Source organism: Colius striatus, chromosome 2, assembly GCF_028858725.1.
Source record: "Colius striatus isolate bColStr4 chromosome 2, bColStr4.1.hap1, whole genome shotgun sequence".
Lineage (NCBI taxonomy): Eukaryota > Metazoa > Chordata > Aves > Coliiformes > Coliidae > Colius > Colius striatus.
Genome location: NC_084760.1, coordinates 39915167 through 39933626, shown reverse-complemented (window position 1 = coordinate 39933626; position 18460 = coordinate 39915167). Strand labels below are relative to the sequence as shown.

The 18460-nt window shown below is 39.0% G+C and overlaps 1 protein-coding gene across 5 annotated transcripts in view; it reads right to left on the bottom strand.

Moving 5' to 3' along the window:
- The window catches only part of MFSD2B (MFSD2 lysolipid transporter B, sphingolipid), a 44955-nt gene that overhangs the window by 21962 nt on the left and 4533 nt on the right, over positions 1-18460 (bottom strand). For 4 of the 5 annotated variants that reach the window (XM_061990023.1, XM_061990022.1, XM_010196255.2 and 1 more), the window contains exons 2-5: positions 14344-14460; positions 10333-10457; positions 5812-5935; positions 2875-2953 (exon numbers count right to left, since the gene is read on the bottom strand). In XM_061990023.1, coding sequence (XP_061846007.1) covers positions 2875-2953; positions 5812-5935; positions 10333-10457; positions 14344-14460 — 445 coding nt within the window. Of the gene's footprint in view, positions 1-2874; positions 2954-5811; positions 5936-10332; positions 10458-11471; positions 11581-14343; positions 14461-18460 lie in introns of all 5 variants that reach the window. The other variant, XM_061990024.1, reaches the window with a different exon arrangement.

The following is an 18460-nucleotide window of genomic DNA, read 5'->3' as shown; positions in this document are numbered from 1 at the left end:
CCACATTCCTTTCTCAGAAGCACTGTGAGAGATTTTGAAGGCCTGCTTCCAGAGTGGGTTGTATCCTAATTATTATCATACTCTCTCTGGGAAGTGGCAGGCATTTCAAAAGCACCTAGATTCAGATATATTCAAGTTCCCTCCTCTGTTACAGCCTTCCAGGTGACCTTGGACACATGTCTTTATACTACCTTTGTGAAGGAATAAAAGTACTTCACTTAACAAGAGGGCACTGCACATAGACTTTGAAATGTTCAGACAATGCAGTAACAAGGGCTCTATGTAGATAAGGAAGATCAGGTAAGGAAAAGGAAAGAGAGGCTCCTTAGGAGACTTGGATCATTTAAACACTGCTACTATGCTCCCAAGCAGAGAAAGTATTCAAATAGAAAATGTGAGGCTTCAGGTAACATTAATTTAAACCAATGGGAAGTAAAAAACAAAAGCTTCTACCTCAAACTTTGCATCCAATCTTACTAACAGTGTTACAGTTCCGTCCATACAGACAGAAATGCTGGCAGATAGTGGAAATCCTAATCTCAATCTGAAGTGTTTGACACAAACTACCCTCAATTGGGCCTTACTTCCAAACTGTGGACTACTCAGTGCAAAGGCAATGCACCTGAGTCTCACCTTTCATTCAAAACACCTTCTACACATTTATAACCCTTACTCAGGGCTCTACATTCGCATTTTACCAGGCACTTGTATAGAACAAAACTCAGAAGCATCATTAGAAGCAGCAGAAATACAATCCTTATAAAACTTTATTTTCTATGGGCATATTTCAAAGATCTTGTCTGCTCAGAATTTATAACGTATTATTGTTCACCTGAGTGAAGAAAACTGACCTTTCAGAAAGCAGATCGTACCTTGAAGTAGGCTATATTTTTCCCATAACGTAAGTAGGATTTATGTTAAAGGAACTTTAGAATCCAATCTTTTCCCTTTGCATTCAGAGCAGTGGGCCAAAATTTATAACAAACAGTTCTCCTTGTCTCCAGTAGAGGGTAGTGGATTCTCTGATCTCAACCTTCTTATAAAAGCACACTTCATATTACACAGATGTTTTTCTTTAAATAGTTGAAAAAATGCCCAAACAACTGACTGCATCCAAGAAAGTCCATCAACAAGAATTATCTATGAAGCCCAAAGAGAGGCAAAAGTGTTTAAGTAAAACACTTGTTAAAGAGGAGAGGAAGAAAAAGAGATTCTTACATAATCATAGCCATTTCAAGAAAAATTGGCTCTAAACTAATAAAAATATAAAAAACCACCAAGACTTGAAAAGTCAAACCTATGGTTTGTTCCACTACCCTAACTTGGCTTAGAAGAACCGATGTACTTGCAAAAGTGAAAGAGGAAGGGGGAAAGGATACTCTAATGTATAACACCTCACAGACACGGGGTTCAACAGCTTTTATTAACCCAGATTTCATATGCCCATAAAGTCTTGGATGGGACTAGCAAATAGCAAAGCACATTTATCTGGATCATAGCCTCTGAAGACACAAAACCAGACAATAGAAAACACTAGGTACATGGATTTACTTACAATTTAAGCCAGATGACTCAGAATACAGTCAGTACCAAAGAATATAACACAACCGGAACCTCCCACTGTTTAGTCCTGTCCTGTGACTGTTAGCCCAGACCTTCTCCTGAGATAGTTGATGATAATGCACATTACAACTGTTCCATGGGGCTAGAAAGAGATTGGGCTGCTCAGGGAATATTGTATCTGGAATTTCTGACATTTTTTGGCACTTCTGGCCATTTCATTGTGCCTCTGTGGTCTAGTTTTGAATCTACTCAAGCAAGTATGTTGGGGGTTAGAAGGACTAAAATAAGAGAAAAGTAGTCTTTCTAGGAGGAGAAAACAGATGCAGTAAAAAAAATTCAAGTTATTCTAAAGCAACACTGAAGGACAAGTTAAGACATAGAAAAGTCTGTCATGTGATATTTGACTCTTTTCTTTTACCTTGCTTAACGCTAGTGGCCATGAGAGAAAGTACTTAGGCAGTAAAGAAGGCATGAGAACAGAGCTGAAGACAGTAGAAAGGGAAGAAACTGTTCTTCCATGCAATTTATAATCTATATAGGAAATTTGGGGAATATTTTCATTGCACTATTTTGGCTGATCAATTTGCTTCAAAGCAAAAACTTAGTCTGGTTTTATTTGTTGAAAAGACAGAGATATGGTCTGGAAACCATCACACTTTTAAATAATACTGTTAGAGTGCTAGTTATATTGCAGCAAGATCTATCCCTAACTACCTATTATGTATTAGAATTAAATAAACACAGATTAAATAAAAAGAGATAATTCAGCCGGTGTGAACATACATACAAAATTACTCTCCTTTTTTGGTGAGGTTAACTGTCTTCATTGAAAGAGTTCTAGAAGATTTTACAGAGAAATGAGGTTTGAGTTTATATTTATAACATGAAACAGAAAAACTAAAGAAACCTGAACTAAAAAAGAAAGAAAAAAAATCCTCAAAATTGCTTTCAGACTTTCTTGACTATTCAAGAAAATCAGGACTTTGGCTTTTCCCCTACAAATCAGCTTTTAATGAAATCATTATTCTCTACCCTGGTTTGAGTATGAGTGATTTTTTTGGTCTGGCTAGCATTAAACCAAAAAGAGTTTATAGCTAATCAGACAAATTGAGACAATAAAACATTAGCTTCTCCTATTTAGCTAGAAAAATTGAAGCATTTACAATACAAAATATTTCTAATCAGATGTTAAAAATCTCATATAGAAGTCCACTTTAGGGACACAAACCACTAAGAACTTCCTATAGATAAAGTATTATTTTAAATCAAACTCAGCCTTAATCCACATGAGAAAGCCCAGATCGCACTCACGGTATGCTGTTGCAGAATCTCTCTCTTTCTGGTCTGTGCTGAGAAACATGGTGAGGGCAGAATATGGTACTTGGAATAACTATGCAAATAAAGAACATAAGAAATGTCAGGGTAAATGCCATATTCCTCTGATATCCAGGAAAATTGTTCAATGCGACCTTGGAATTCACTTATTTAGAACACTGGTTTTGTTCTGTTGTTTTTGTTTTTGTTTTTTTTTACCACAAAGACTTCTCTTTTCTTTCTGATTTCTAAAACATGCAAAAGGAAAAAAGTGTATTTCATAATAAAAATTAAAAATCATGAATAATGAATAATCATGAGACTTTCTCTTAATACTATGTTCCTTCAGCTTCCTCAGGAGAACATCCTTCATAGCCTGAGTTAACTAACAGGAAGCAAAGCCATAACAAAGACAATACCATTTGCCACTTTATTCGAGTCAGAAGATGGTGCAAATCATAGAACCATAGAATGGTAGGGGTTGGAAGGGACCTTTAGAGATCATCTAGTCCAACCCCCCTGCAGAAGCAGGTCCACTTAGATCAGGTCACATAGGAACGTGTCCAGGTGAGTCTTGAAGACCTCCAAGGAAGGAGACTCCACAACCCCTCTGGGCAGCCCCTCTGGTGCCACTGCTCCCTCACAGTGAAAAAGTTTTTTCTTATATTTAAGTGGAATTTTTTGTGTTCCAGCTTCATCCCATTACCCCTTGTCCTGTTGCTAGCTACAATAGAAAAAAGGGATGTCCCAACCTCCTGACACCCACCATTTATCTGTCTCACTTTGTAATTCCAGGAGATAATTGTGAAAACTGCTTTGTCTTTGTTGCAGATACACAATTATTTTAGTTAACAACTTACCATCACAATAAGCACTTGTTAATCACCTAGTAATAGGTCAATCAATTAGCTAAGCACTTGCAAATAATTCAAAAACCTATTGATTAAGTAAGTATTCATTTGAATCACATAAGGATCAAACTGCAAGAGTTACATACCACACCAGATAGGGACCTTAGCTATGAGACTCTGGTGAATGTACTTGTTAGGTTACCTTAGCTGTTACCTTAACCACAAGACCCTGGTATATGTATTGTTAGGTTACCTTGGCTGTTACCTTAGTTGCTACTAAAACAAAAGGACTGATATCTTTTTTAACCAATCACTGTGATTTTGGAAATTTTGTGTTGGTTGGGAACCAATTAAGGTGAAGGGCAAAACTGATAGATGGACATTTTATGCATGCTTTTGTTGGCAAATGTGATTCTTCTGTTTGAGAGGTATAAAAACCCTGAAAATGGTAACTAACAAGGAAGCAGGTATGGAGGAGCTATCCCCCGTGTTTTCCAGTGCTGTATAATAAAGAAGTGCCTGCTTATCTGCATTCCTGTGTAGATAAGTTTTTTGCATCAACATCTTCAGCATCATTTTGCTACATACTCCCTAATTTGAGTTAGGAATAGGTAGAAATACCTATATCCATGCACTGGCAAAAAAGGTAGATGAGGAGTGTTGCTTGTTTATTTTTACAGTACTGTATCAAGCATGCAATTTATACCTTTCTGAAAAATCTTAGTGGAAACAATGCACTAGTACTATTCGTTGCAATGCTGGGTAAATAAGTCCCACTTTTACTGCAGGAGAGCCCTTATCTCCAGTAGTTAATTAAACATTAAGAGTCTGATGTTTTGAATGGTCATGATGTGAGTAGGGCTCTGTCCCCATAGTCTTGAACTAAAATAAAAATCACTTCTAAAATCTTGGAACAACGTACAGGCCAAACTCTCAGACTATTACAAAGTGGAAGTGGGACATGAACCTGCTTGAACAATCAAGTTCTATGTGCTGTTTCCACCACTGCAGAGATCTGTGTCCAGGCAAACCAGATCTCATAACCACATCCTACTCTGTCTGTACAAAATGCTTTTCTGTTCACCTCTATCAAAACATGGAAAGTGTTTAGGTTTTCAAAGCTCTGACACAGAAAACTGGTATTTTTCCTTCAAAAGAGAGAGGGAAAAAATATTTTAAGCCATAATGAATATCTTTTGGACCAGCTTTCTGCAGAGGAAACAGAGGATTTAGGGAAACATTTCAGGAAAACCAAATTCCCAGGTCAAATAGATATCTAAACAGCAGAAAAGGCCAAGTCAAACAAGAAACACAAACATTTTAAATGTCTGGCAACCACTTTTTCAAAGCACGATCCAGTGAAACTCAATCAGCCAGGATACATCCTGCAAAATTGCAATCCAGTTGTCTCACTGCCAGTCCTAACCTAATGTGCGATACTACTTTGCATGGAAGATACCTTGTTATTTGGCTACAAGGCAAAACAGGGTGGAGTAACCCCTATGTGTACTGTATGGAACTTGTCAGAGAAATTCTTTGGGATACACTGAAATGATAGCTTCTGCATAACTAACTTGCAAGTTCTGGGCTCAAACTATTCTACCTAGCATAAATGTAATGATGACTACTATCAGTACTATTTCAGCTCTGATGCCCTGACTTTTACATTGCCTTCTAGCTTGAGTCAAAACACCCAGAACTAGAGTCATAAACCTATTTGGTCTCCCAGTCTGGTCCTGAAGATAGAAGTTAGGAAAAGTTAGATGTCTAACTGGAATTAGGAATTCTAATATCTCTGTGGATCTATAAAAGAAAGAGTTGAGCATCTAGGACACTGCCAATGAAAGTGATTGGAGGTTATCTGTCTGAAATAACAGGTCATTTGTTAGAGAAACCATTGTCAGAAACCATTAACCAGCAGGGAGTTTGATAAAAAGACATCTGCCTATCACTTAAACTTACTGAAAGTGGAATGCAAGTGTGAAGTTTGGGTAAATCTCTCTAGACTAAACCCAAAAGCATTAATATAGACAGAAAACAAGCAAATTACTGCTGAGAATGTCACGACCTGTAATCTACTTACTGTGGTTAGTGCTTGGAAAAGGCAGTAGAAAGTCAGGTACCATGCAACTCTTCCCGACGCAAAAGGAGGCAGATACCACATAAAAAAGTATGATAGTACTGTGAAGGGTGTACATGCCAACATCCTGTAAAGAAGATTAACACATGTCAACAAGTTTGACATAATAATAGCAAAACACATTCAAATTTCCTGCTAATAATCAATATAATACAATTTATTTTATGTGCAGGTTTTCTAACTACAACAATGTTGTGTTTTAAATACTAAACATTAGTGTGCATTAAATACACAGATTAACATAAAACTTTTACAAGTACTCCCATAAAATGGAAAAAAATCCAGCAAATATGAAGAAAAATAACTATACTTAATAGCCCACTCAGGAACAGACATTATTTCCTTGCACATGCACTGGCAACAGCGTACCAATATTGCCATTTCTTACTACATGTCTCAGACTACGCATTTGTTAGAAAGAAAACTAAGCTCTATTGTTACATGTCTTCACACACTTCAGCAATTTTTACATGAGCCTACTTACTACCAAGGATTCCCTCTTCTAATTTTAATGCCTTCAGTTTTCTTCTCAACTTTATCTCTTCATTGTTACTTCAAGCAAATGCAAATATGTTGATACACTTTAAAATGCTGAAAACAACACAAAAAATAATGGATAGCCCACTGCAAAAGTGCCTACAGTCTATATCTACTTGGGTATATGCTAATTTGCTCCATTTAACTCAATAGCAGAACTCCTAATCACTTCAAACACAAAAGGATCATCTTCTGGTAGGGAAAGTGGCTTTAAAAAAAACCCTCAACAAACCAAATACAGAAACTTAAATTCCAGACATTGCCACTAACGAGTAATTAATTACATTACTCTAAAAATTATTTCAGGCAAACAACACTTGTCAAATTCCATGATATGGAAGAACTGATCAGATGCTAATATTTCCTAAGAATCTGAGCTGCAGCAGCAGCAGGGCTTTCCTATGTTCTTGTAAATCAGACATTAAACAATGTAATTAGATGATCAAGATCCCAACAAAAAATATCCAAACACGTAAAAGGGAAAACAGATTAATTCCTTCACAACAGCACCACTGACATTGGGGGTCAGCTGATTATTTTGCAATCGTGAATTGAAAACCTGGAATACAAAAGAGTAATGTGGGTAAATAGTTTAGTAAAACAATGGCTTTCCCACACTGCTCTCTGGGATGGACAGCATCACCGGGAGCTGGGCATTTACAAGGAAAGTGCCAGGTTCTGGTATTCTCTGTCCCTCCAGTCCCAAAGCCACAGTTCATCCTGCCAGTCAGCAATGGAAAACATGAACAAGGGTAAAATTCTAACACATCTCAGGGAATCCACCTTAATCTCCAAAAGTGTGAGCTCTTCTAGACTAGGGCCCATTCAGTCATCATAGCAAAATACTTTCATAGTCAATATTTCATGCAAATTTTCAGCAATAACTCTCTTAGTGTTCTTTCCCCCTTCCATCCTCTTTCTACATTTTCCCTTCATCATTAAAATCAGTGACTTCTCATTGTCTACTGTTATCTCTTCTGACAAAATATTTGACCAGCTTTGTGTATTTCGAGTTAATGTCTGCTTAAGACTTTTAAACACGTTACATACATCACATAAATAGTGACTGATGATTTCTTATTATACTGAGTACCATATTACGCTAGAATTAAACGTTCACCTTCTAAATCATAGAATCATAGAATGGTAGGAGTTGGAAGAGACCTTTAGAGATCATCTAGTCCAACCCCCCTGCAGAAGCAGGGTAACCTAGATCAGGTCACATAGGAACATGTCCAGGCAGGTCTTGAAGACCTCCAAGGAAGGAGACTCCACAACCCCTCTGGGCAGCCTGTGCCAGGGCTCCCTCACCTGAACAGTGAAATAGTTTTTTCTTATATTTCAGTGGAACTTTTTGTGTTCCAGCTTCATCCCATTACCCCTTGTCCTGTTGCTAGATACTATAGAAAAAAGGGATGCCCCAACCTCCTGACACCCATAATTTAGATATTTGTAAACGTTACTATGTTCCAATGTTAATATTAACAGTTTTTTATCAACCAGGACTCCTAGGTCTCTCTCTGCAGAGCTGCTCTGCAGTGAGTCAATTCCTAGTCTGTACTGTTGCATTTTGCCCTACTGGCAAGCCTTACTGTCTTCACACTAGATATTTAAGAAGTCAGAATGTATTTCAAAACACTAACTTTTTTTTTTTAAGCTAATGTAAGATTCATTTTTTGCTTTGTGTAAATATGGCCTGACTACCAAAGTGTAGGAACAAAAATCCTAGGAAAATAATTACCATTACCAAAAAACCCAGACAAAATCCTCTGGAAGGAAGGAAAGAAGCTGTTTGATGAATGCCTATTAATATCTTGGTCAGATAAGCACTTTTCCTGTAAGAAGTGCAAGTTGTGCAGTAGTTGGTTTACAGTGCAAAGGGCTGATAAGTTAATGCAGAGTTATTCTAGCATCAATTTAACAGCAACAAGAAACACATGTATTTGTAGTATTCTCAGACCACTGAAAAAAAAAAGGCATTGGAATACTTCTAATGGCATGTGTATTAAAATGCCATTATTTTCTTCTTTAACAACTTTGTTACTTGGTTAATTGAGTGTTCATTAAAAAGCATTCCCTTTACCTGGCCACAGACAAAATCCTCTAACAGCACAAGCTCCTCTTTTCCTATAGGGCTCTTGACAAAAAAAAAAAAAGTTTAACTTTGATCTGAAGGCCCTGGGGCCTGATCCAGCTGCCCTCAGCCCTCTTTCAATGCATATTTGCCCTCTATTCTTTGTCAGATATGAGCTGCCCACAGAAAAGCTTCTGTAGCCCTAAAACTATGTGACACCAAGAGAACCACCAGCTAAAAAACTGGTCATATTTTTCCATGAAAATTCAACTTCCTTGATCAGGATACAACATCTATTCTTAGATTTTTTTTGCAAATCAAGTTTGAGGGTTAGATTAATTCCAAATTCATAATTAATTTAAAATATCCTACAATAAATCCTTATAATGGACAAGATATAACAACGATGAAAAACACAAACTACTTAGTCTCTCCTTGACTTCCAAAATAATAAAATCCCAACAAATAAATGTCCTATAGCATAGATGAACTTGTGTTTCTCTAACACAGACCAATCCTTTCCAATTTTACTGCTTCACAACTGCCAGTCTCCTCCCTATATGAGTAACATTCATTCTTCTAACCTCTCCGTGTATAAGTCAGAGTTTGTACAGGGATATATACTGTATTGCTGTATACACACTTGGATGCATCAAGAAAAGTGTGGCCAACAGGTCAAGGGAGGTTCTGCTCCCCCTCTACTCTGCCCTGGTGAGGCCTCATCTGGAGTCCTGTGTCCAGTTCTGGGCTCCTCAGCTCAAGAGGGACAGGGGAGTGCTGGAGAAAGTCCAGCTTAGGGCCACCAAGATGATCAGGGGAATGGAACATCTTTCATACGAGGAACGGCTGTGGGAACTGGGGCTGTTTAGTCTAGAGAAGAAGAGACTGAGAGGAGATCTTATTAACATTTACAAATATCTAAATGGTATCAAGAGGTTGAGGCATTCCTTTTTTCACAAGGGGTAATGGGATGAAGCTGGAACACAGACCGTTCAATTTAAATTAAAAAAAAAAAACCTATTTCACTGTTCAGGTGAGGGAGCCCTGGCACAGGCCCCAGAGGGGTTGTGGAGTCTCCTTCCTTGGAGGTCTTTAAGACCTGCCTGGACACATTCCTATGCGACCTGATCTAAGTGGACCTGCTTCTGCAGGGGGGTTGGACTAGATGATCTCTAAAGGTCCCTTCCAACCCCTGCCATTCTGTGATTCTATAAGTATGTCATAGCTAAACATTAGCCATTTAGAAAGCTGATCAAAACCTTACAGCACCTTATTCATTATAAAAGTCACGGAGAAGCAGGACCAGAAAGACTATTGTGAGGAAGAATGTCATAGAGTGTCAGGGCAGTGCTGGCTGCTAAGCATCTCAATGCCATGGTGTCATGTCTGTTCCACTGGTATGAACATATCCCTTATCGAACTGAAAGGCCTAGAGAATGAAAGCTAAGAGAGCTCCTGGAAGGCTAACGTGAAAAGTGAGGGCACACTAGGACACAAGCAGAAACAAGTTCCAATTTCATGGAGGAGTGAAGCCAGGCTAAAGGAATCTAGACAAAGATGAAAATTCAGCTACTTGTTCAAGAAAGTGTTAGAGCTTACAATTTTATAAACATCACAATGTGTTGGCTTTATTTGTCTGTGTTTCCAGTTTCACAAGTAAACAAGTTTCAGGGTAACAGATGACATGGCAACTCTTTGTTTTAATTTTATATATGTAGAATGAATACAATCACTGTTGTCTGGGAAACAGGCAAAGACAAATGAGTTATGCAGTGAGGTGACTGTATGATCACAACACACACAATAGTCATATATATATTTTGATGTAAATATATGTTCACATTTACACTTACCAAGGCATGAGCCGGCCAATTTTTGTCCATCTACTTTTGCTAATAAAAAAGCCAGCAACAGGATCAGTAACTGCACCCGAGGCTTTGCCAACAAACAGCACCAAAGAGGCATGAAATGGAGTAATCTGAAAGTATAGACAGAATCCTGTAAACAACAGCCATTGTCTCACAATACAATGAAACAACATAAAGCAACTTTCCAGAAAACAAAAAAACCCCAAACCCTCAGTGTTTTAAAGAATAATGGTAGTTCATTTATAAAACATATCTGCTGCTGTCATAGAAATTACTACTGGTTACCTGGAGCAAACAAATGAGACATTGAGATAGGTACCATGGAAGATGGGACTAGAGGGGAAAAGTGCGAAGAGGGAGAGATTATGAATGTGTTTAGAACTAGGAAAATGAAACAGTCAAATGGTAGACTAAAGTCCTTGTTTAAATCATAAAGCCTAACAGAGTCCCTTTGTAATTAATTATCCACTCACTTTGTTCTCCACATAGCTTCATTTTCCCATAGCTTTTTCTTGACCTGATCTAGAAAAAAGTCATGTTTTCTCATCTCCTGAGATTACCAACAAGGCTGCCAACTGATGGCATGTGGCTGCAGAAGAGGTTGTAGCACAGCAGACTTTATCCACTCAGAAGTGAACTGTGACACCTGAACTGCATAGGGTACATCTGTTCCAATTGAAGCTGCCAGCACATGTCCAACAAAGCTCACTCAAAAAACGTTCACAGATTACATAAGAATAAAATGATCAAGTAGGAAAACCTTTGACGTTAAGCCAGGAGGAGCACATAAGAGCCTAGATTAGACATTCAGTTTATCCCAGGCAACATAGTTATTTTTCACACATATTTGTAGAAAGCTTAGGAGTTCCTAGCACTCAATGGTTAAAAAAGATGGGTTTTCTTCCAGTTCACTGCATTGAAACTACAGGCCTGAAAAAAGTCATTGCCATCTATAAAAAGATGAATATGTTTTATGAAATCAGTTATTGAGAGAGACCGACTTCTGAAACAGTCTGTGCAGCTTAGCAATAATAGATAAAACCCTTTCATCTATATGCTGCTTCATACTATCAGTGCTCCAACACAGCAGGAAGCCTGGTGAATGTAGCTAATGTAATACCAACCATGAGCTAGTGTCCCCTGCTTTTCTGCAGAGCCTATTGCCTTCTCGGCAGCAGCACATGGCTTCCAGCTGGCAGGTCCCCTGTCTGCAGAATTTGCTGTGGGTATTCCCTCAGAGGTGAAAAAAAAAGGAGAAACAATAATCTCTGCATGTCCTGCATGACCTTTGTAGAAGGCAGATGCTGTGCATTTTTGTAATCGTACTTGTTACATTTTAGCCCAAATCAGGTGAAATTGCAGGGACGCCAATCTTCTTGACACCACAAATTCTGAGACACATACTCCACCCTAGAAAGCTTATGAACAGGGAAGGGTTGGGTATGGTAGTCTGCAGCAGGTAACAACAGTGGCTCTCCAAGCATACTATTACTGCAGCATAGGACAAGGCTGTGATGAGCATTGGGCAGTTTGCTGATGTTCACCTCACCTACTTTTGCTGGTATGTGCCCTCCCACAGCCAGTGTGGTAAGTAGGCCACCAACCTTGAAATAAGAGCTGCCATGAGGGCTACACTGGAACTGCTCAGAAGTCACTACTGCTTCTCAAGAGACAGGTCAGCCCGAAACAAACACCAAAGGACAGTTAAAAAGATATGCGGATTGAAATACTGCAGTTATGGGGGCAACAAGGACAGAAGACTTCATATTAGATGGGTTTGCATTGGTATTTTGTTCAGATAACTTGGACAGAAAGAGTGGATATTAAACAGAGGTGGAAGAAAGCTTTGAAGGAAATGAAATAATCTCTTATTTTAGGAGTGGAGTCTGTATAGTAGAGTTCATCTTCATCATCGGTATAGGCTCATACGTTCCTTGGCCATATTTTCTTAGCTTCTAAATCTACTTAGCCTCTGTCAGCACCAATGACAGAAACTTATCAGTGCTGATAAAATACAAGACAAAATATGTTAAACTCACTCATTTCAAAAGCAAGAAAGACCACAATCCCATTATCAGAGGTTTTGGTGCTTTCTAGTAATTTAAATCTAGGATCCTGTGTGGTTTGGAGTTACACTTATCTGTCTGTAGTTTATACAGGTAATTTAGGTGGAACATGGAATTCAAAAGGAAAAACCATAAGCTACAGGAAGTGACCACAAAGGTAATTTTCTTAAAACAGATCCTGATTGTGTATGAAAAATTACACCTAGCAAGCTCTGTAATCTCTCAGAGCTAAAACAGTTGTGCCCTCTGAGGGAGCAGGAATTAAATCCAGGTAGTGACTATAAAATTAGGTGCTCTCCCATGAAAATGTGTGAAAAATCCCAGTGGGATTTCACAGCTGTTTATCAGGCCTTGAAATTAATCCTGTCCCTACAGGTTTACTTCAGAGAACAAACTAAACCATCAAGGAACAAATAATTAAACCCCTTAATGAAGTAGTAAGTGTATCATTACAAACACTAAGCCAAATTACTGGATTTCAGTAGGAGCTTGTTAACAACATTATTATCATTATTATGCCATTTAGGAAGTGCCCAAAGATACAAGAATGGGACCCCAGCTTTCTGGAACTGTCAAAAACATATATAGAAGTAAACAGTCCCTAGATTCAAGAATTTTAAGTTTCAGTGATAAGCAGGGAGTGGGGATATTGCTATATTTGTAAGCAGCCTGGAAAAATTGTGTTAGTGTCTTTCTCATTCATTTCATGCTTTCTCATCTCCAGTGGTTCTTATTGTCATCCTTGATGTGATGAGTCAGAGCTGCATCTACCTCACTGCTGCATTGCCAAGCTACCTGTTCTACCTCCACCTCTTCTGACTCTGCACCATCCTGTTGACATCTTCGATGCCGCTATCCAGAACTATCTTTTTTTAGATCTTTTGACTTTGATCTCAGCAAGATACCCAAGATCTCAGTTTTCCATGCCAGTCCTCTCCTGCTGCCAATTTTAGCACAACAGTCACACCTCAGATTATTATCTCAGTCTTTTATTGGCAATCACAAACACAATCTCTTGGACACCTCCGCTCGCCAAGAAAAGGTGTTCTGACTTTCTACATCTTAAACAGGAAATGGATAACTATATCTCATCCAGAACCTCCTGTTCTTTCCAGCAAATGAAAACAGTCATCAGTGCTGAAAGTAGTTTCAGCTACAGCTGTTCTCACAGTCTCTGCAATTTGGCCTCATCTCCCTAAATTCCTTTTTTGAAATCCTACAATACTTTATCTGTCCCACCTAGGTACCATGCAGACGCACAAGTCAATCCAAAACAGTAAAAAATGCTTATGGATTAATTTTCTTTGTTTCTCTGCTGTCCTGAAATCTAGCTGGAACAGCTGAAAGTCAGATGAATGGGATGACTCCTACTGCTTTGTTTTACCAGGGCTGCTTCTATGCCAGAAAGCCACAGACTGTAAGCAAAGAAGCTTCGGGAAAGATAACTCAGCTTTATTTGAAAGAAACTATCCAAGACAAATCAAATAAAATTTATGTGAAATTATGTTGACCAGTGAACACAACTGCAGTAATTTTTAACTAATGAACAAAACTTCACAACCTCAACATGGTGCTATTAATGTTTTGTATGTCTTACATCTTACACACTCCGACTCTCGACAGAGACGAGCTGTCTTTTCTTATGTCTGCAAGTGTGTAAGCTCTACAGTGCCTAAAGCCCTATTAATGATCCTAAACTAAAAGCAAATAATGGCCACTTCAAGACAGAAAGGAAAGTAGTGAAAAAAAAAGAAGAAAAAAATTCTAAACAACTTTAAGCAGTTTCTAGGATGCTTAAAAACTAGAGACAATGAAAACAAGACAATTTAAAAACTTTTTTACCTAATTCACCTTTATCATTCCAGTGACATTGTTAACATCAGAATTGAGGCTAAGTCTACAATCTGTAAAGGTTTCTTGTGCTACTTACGTGGGCTATATCTAGCAGGTAGATCTGTAGGAAGAAAGCAGCAGCGCTCCCTGCCACTTGATTTGGGGCACCTCCTATTGCATAGCACAATTTGCCACAAATTGAGAGTCTGTACTCCTGTTCAAGATGAAGCAGAACAAATTATGAGAAAAAGCAAGGTACACAGATTAAAAGCTGCAGAAGTCCCAAGGTTAACAGTTAAGGTTAAGACCAAACTCAGGTATGTCCTTCACAGGTCTCACACTAGTAAATCTCTCAACCCCGATCACCAACAGACATTTGAATGCTCATTGCCTTGATTTTAAATGGATTTGTTCCTTAACTCAGCCCCTGAAACCATGTTACAGGTTCCTACAATCTAGGATAGGCTTACCTACCTTCTCCTCATAAGCTATTGAAAAAGAACAAGTTGACAAACAAGCAAGCAGTGCACATACTGTTACACTATTTTCAGTTCTGTCTTTGAATATTTAATTCAGATTTTTTTAAAGGTTGAAAACTTTGTTACTTTTAAAAACAACAATTTCTTATATTAATATTTCAGACCATAACAATTAATGTGTATTTTTATACTATAGAAATTAGACAACATTCATAGAAGGAAAATTCCACAGACAAATACAGAGCAAATAGAGTGCTCCGTTCCTTCCTGCTGTGGCTTAGCCCCAGGCAGCAACTAAGCACCACACAGCCTTTTGATCACTTCTTGCCCATCTTCATCTCCCCAGCAGCTACCAATACCCTTTTGAGTCCTTGAAAGAACCTCTCCTGAGGTACTCCATTCCCATGATCCAGGAAGCATCTGGGCCAATCACAATGGGGTGCTTTTGCCACTCATTCCCTGTTAGGCTCACCTCAGCTTCCACCATAGCTGTTGGGATGCCCCTATCTCTCCAGAAATAGAAATGGGTACTGTCCCTTCATAGCTGGGTGGCATCAGGGTACATTGTGCACCAGTATCCACTAGAGTCTTTTACTCCTGTAGGTTGGATATGGCAGGCCATTGGATCCACATAGTCCAGGTTGTCCCTCTTCTCCCCTCTCAGCAGCAGACCCACATTCCCCCTAATCTTCCTTTTGCTGCTGATGTACCTGAAAAACCTCATTTTCCTTTATTTTCCTGCTCAGGTTTAGTTCTAAAAGGGCTTTAGCCTTCCTGGTTACACGCCTGAATGCTCTGGTAATGTTCCTGTACTCTTCCTAATAATAACAGTCTTCCCCATAATAAATCACCTCCTGCACAGCTAAATTCCTCAGTTACTGGATACCTCTCTCCATGGTGGTCCATTTGCCTGGGTGACACAGAACATCTATGATTCTATGATACTATTCTATGATCTTCCTCAAAAGCGTGTGTTTCCCTTGGACCTGACAGAAGCTGCCTCCAGAGGCTGAGGGCCTGTGTTTTTTTTCCAATCTCTTTGTCAGTGTCAGGGTCCCAGCTGCTTGGCTTCCCTTCCCTCTAATTCCTAGGTGGTGGCCCCATTAGCCCAGCACCTGAGCAGCCAGGTGACGATGTGCTCACCTGAATGATTGCTGAAATCTTTTTGCATATCTGGCAGCTCACTCATGGATAAAGATCAGGTGATTAACTCTGGTTTTGGCTCTTCCTCATGTGATGGCCCTGGTTCACCTTAACTTCTTACTAAGGAGACTGATTATTTTATATATTTCTTCTTCTGTATAGGGGCCACTGATACCAGTACAGGCTGGTTCTCTAGTTCAGCTGCACTCCTTGTTGTAGGACTTGGAACACTTGCAGGGCCTATCACAGGGGTTGAGGCAACTGCAGTGCCCATTGCTGGCTGCAGTTCTTGTAAGTCTGTCTTCCCTCACTTCCCCTTGAGGGTGCTGCACAATATCAACCAGTGTTTGGTAGATACTGTCCAAGACTCAGTACAGAGTGGTAAGCTGAGTCTCTTTGGAATAGCCACAGCATTTTCCTTTCAAATATTCTATCATTTTGTTAGGTTCCTATAGCTATTTGAGGGTGAAGTTCCAAACCTTTCGAGACAAGAAGCTCTCTAGATAACTGCCCATGTTCTCCTACATGTCTTTCCACCCACGGTTATCTGGCCTCAGGGCAGATCTCTCAGGGGTCCTCTTAAATAGCTGTTTAACCCTAAACCCAACTACAACTACATTCAGGAACAAGCTGGGTTTGGCATCCCAAGGATACTAAAAATTCTCAAGATCTTCTGTACCTAGCTTGGAAGAGAATGAGAAGGTGAAGGAAAGTGTCCCCCCCACAGATAGGACCTCCAGTGAGAAAAGGTAAGTTGTGTAATTTATTAATAGCTTCTGAGGGAAGGCTCCTGAAGTACAGAGGTGACAGCAATGCTCAGTACAAAGACCAGATTAGTCTCATGACAGATAATTTTAATGTACAATAAACTAGTACTACATCGTACATGAAAATTATATTCTTCATAGACCTGCTATGGATGATAAGTAGCAGCATGTATATGGGAATATACATGTAAGGGGTTACACAACATAATTCTAAGAATGACTGGCAGAACTATGACAGACAATAAATCAAAATTGTGACCAGTGACAATTATATTACTATAATGACTGCTTAGAACAACTTTGTTTTAACATGCTCTGTTCAGATTTTTCATTATCTCAACCCTTTGTGCCCCACATTGGGTGCCAAAAAGGACTGCTGTGGTTTGACCTCAGGCAGCAGCTAAGCACCACGCTTAGCTCGTTTGCTCCCCATCCCACCTTCTGTAAGATGAGGAAGAGAATCAGAAAACAAAACTCTCAAGTTGAGATAAGAACAATGTAATAACTGAACTAAAAATAATAGAAACAAAACCCAAGAGAAGACAAGTGAAACCCAATACAATTGATTATCACCTGCTGACTGATGCCTGAGCAGTGATCTGCCCCTCGCTGACACCTCTCTGTTTATATACTGGGCACAATGTGCTATGGTATGGAATAGACCTTTGGTGACTTCGTCTCAGCTGTCCTGGCCATGCTCCCTACCAGCTTCTTATACCCCCAGTTTCCTTGCTGTCAGAACAGGGTGAGAAGTAGAAAGGCCCTTGATACTATGCAAGCACAGCTCAGCAATAACCAAAACATCCCTGTGTTATCAACTTTCTTTTCAGTGTAACCTCAAAATACAGCACTATACCAGCTACTAGGAAGAAAATCAACTCTATCCCAGCCAAAACTGGGACACTTCCTTACTTGGTCATAAAACATCACTTCGTATATCTTCCTTTCGACTTGACTTTTCTATACCTTTTGTGAAAGCTGGCAAAATAGAAGTGATTTTGGAGCCTAAGTCCTCTTTAGGAAAGCCTGTAAGTCACTTTAGGCATGTTTAAAATTTTTTGTGAAGCTATGCTCTTTCATTTGCCCTTTGATGTTTGAAAAGTACCGTAAGCATGCCAGAATATTCTCTAATAGAACTGCCAAATAAAACTATGAGAAAAGGTGAAAATAAAGTTTCTTAAGACTTGATTTAATGTCATAAAATGCAAAATACAGGAAGAAAATGACTCTATTAATCTTGTGAGGGGTAACCTCATTAATGTTTACAAATATGTAAAGGGCAGGTGTCAGGAGGTTGGAGCCAGGCTGTTCTCAGTGATGTGCAATGATAGGACAAGGGGCAATGGGTATAAACTGAAACATAAGAGGTTCCAAAGAAACAAAGGAAAAAATTCTTCACTATGAGGGTAAAGGAGCACTGGAATGGGCTGCCCAGATGGGCTGTGGAGTCTCCTTCTCTCACCTGGGCAAGTTCTTGTGTGACCTACTCTAGGTGGTCCTGCTCTAGCAGGGGGGTTGGACTAGATGATCTTTTGAGGTCCTTTCCAGTCCTTAAGATTCTGTGATTCTGTGTATTCCTTTGAAAGAGACAACACATCCAATCTGAATGTAGACTTTTAAGCTTTTGATCTCTCTTTAAAGATTGCTGTCAGTGGGAATGAGGAAACATGAAGACAAGCAGCACGTAATTCTTACACTAGATCAGGATAAGATAGAGATATGGTAATAAGATCCACCACAATTATAACATCCTGATACATTACCAAATTTCTGAAAAATTTTAAATTTACTAAGTACCATCATCTTTACTACCTAACAGAGCTTT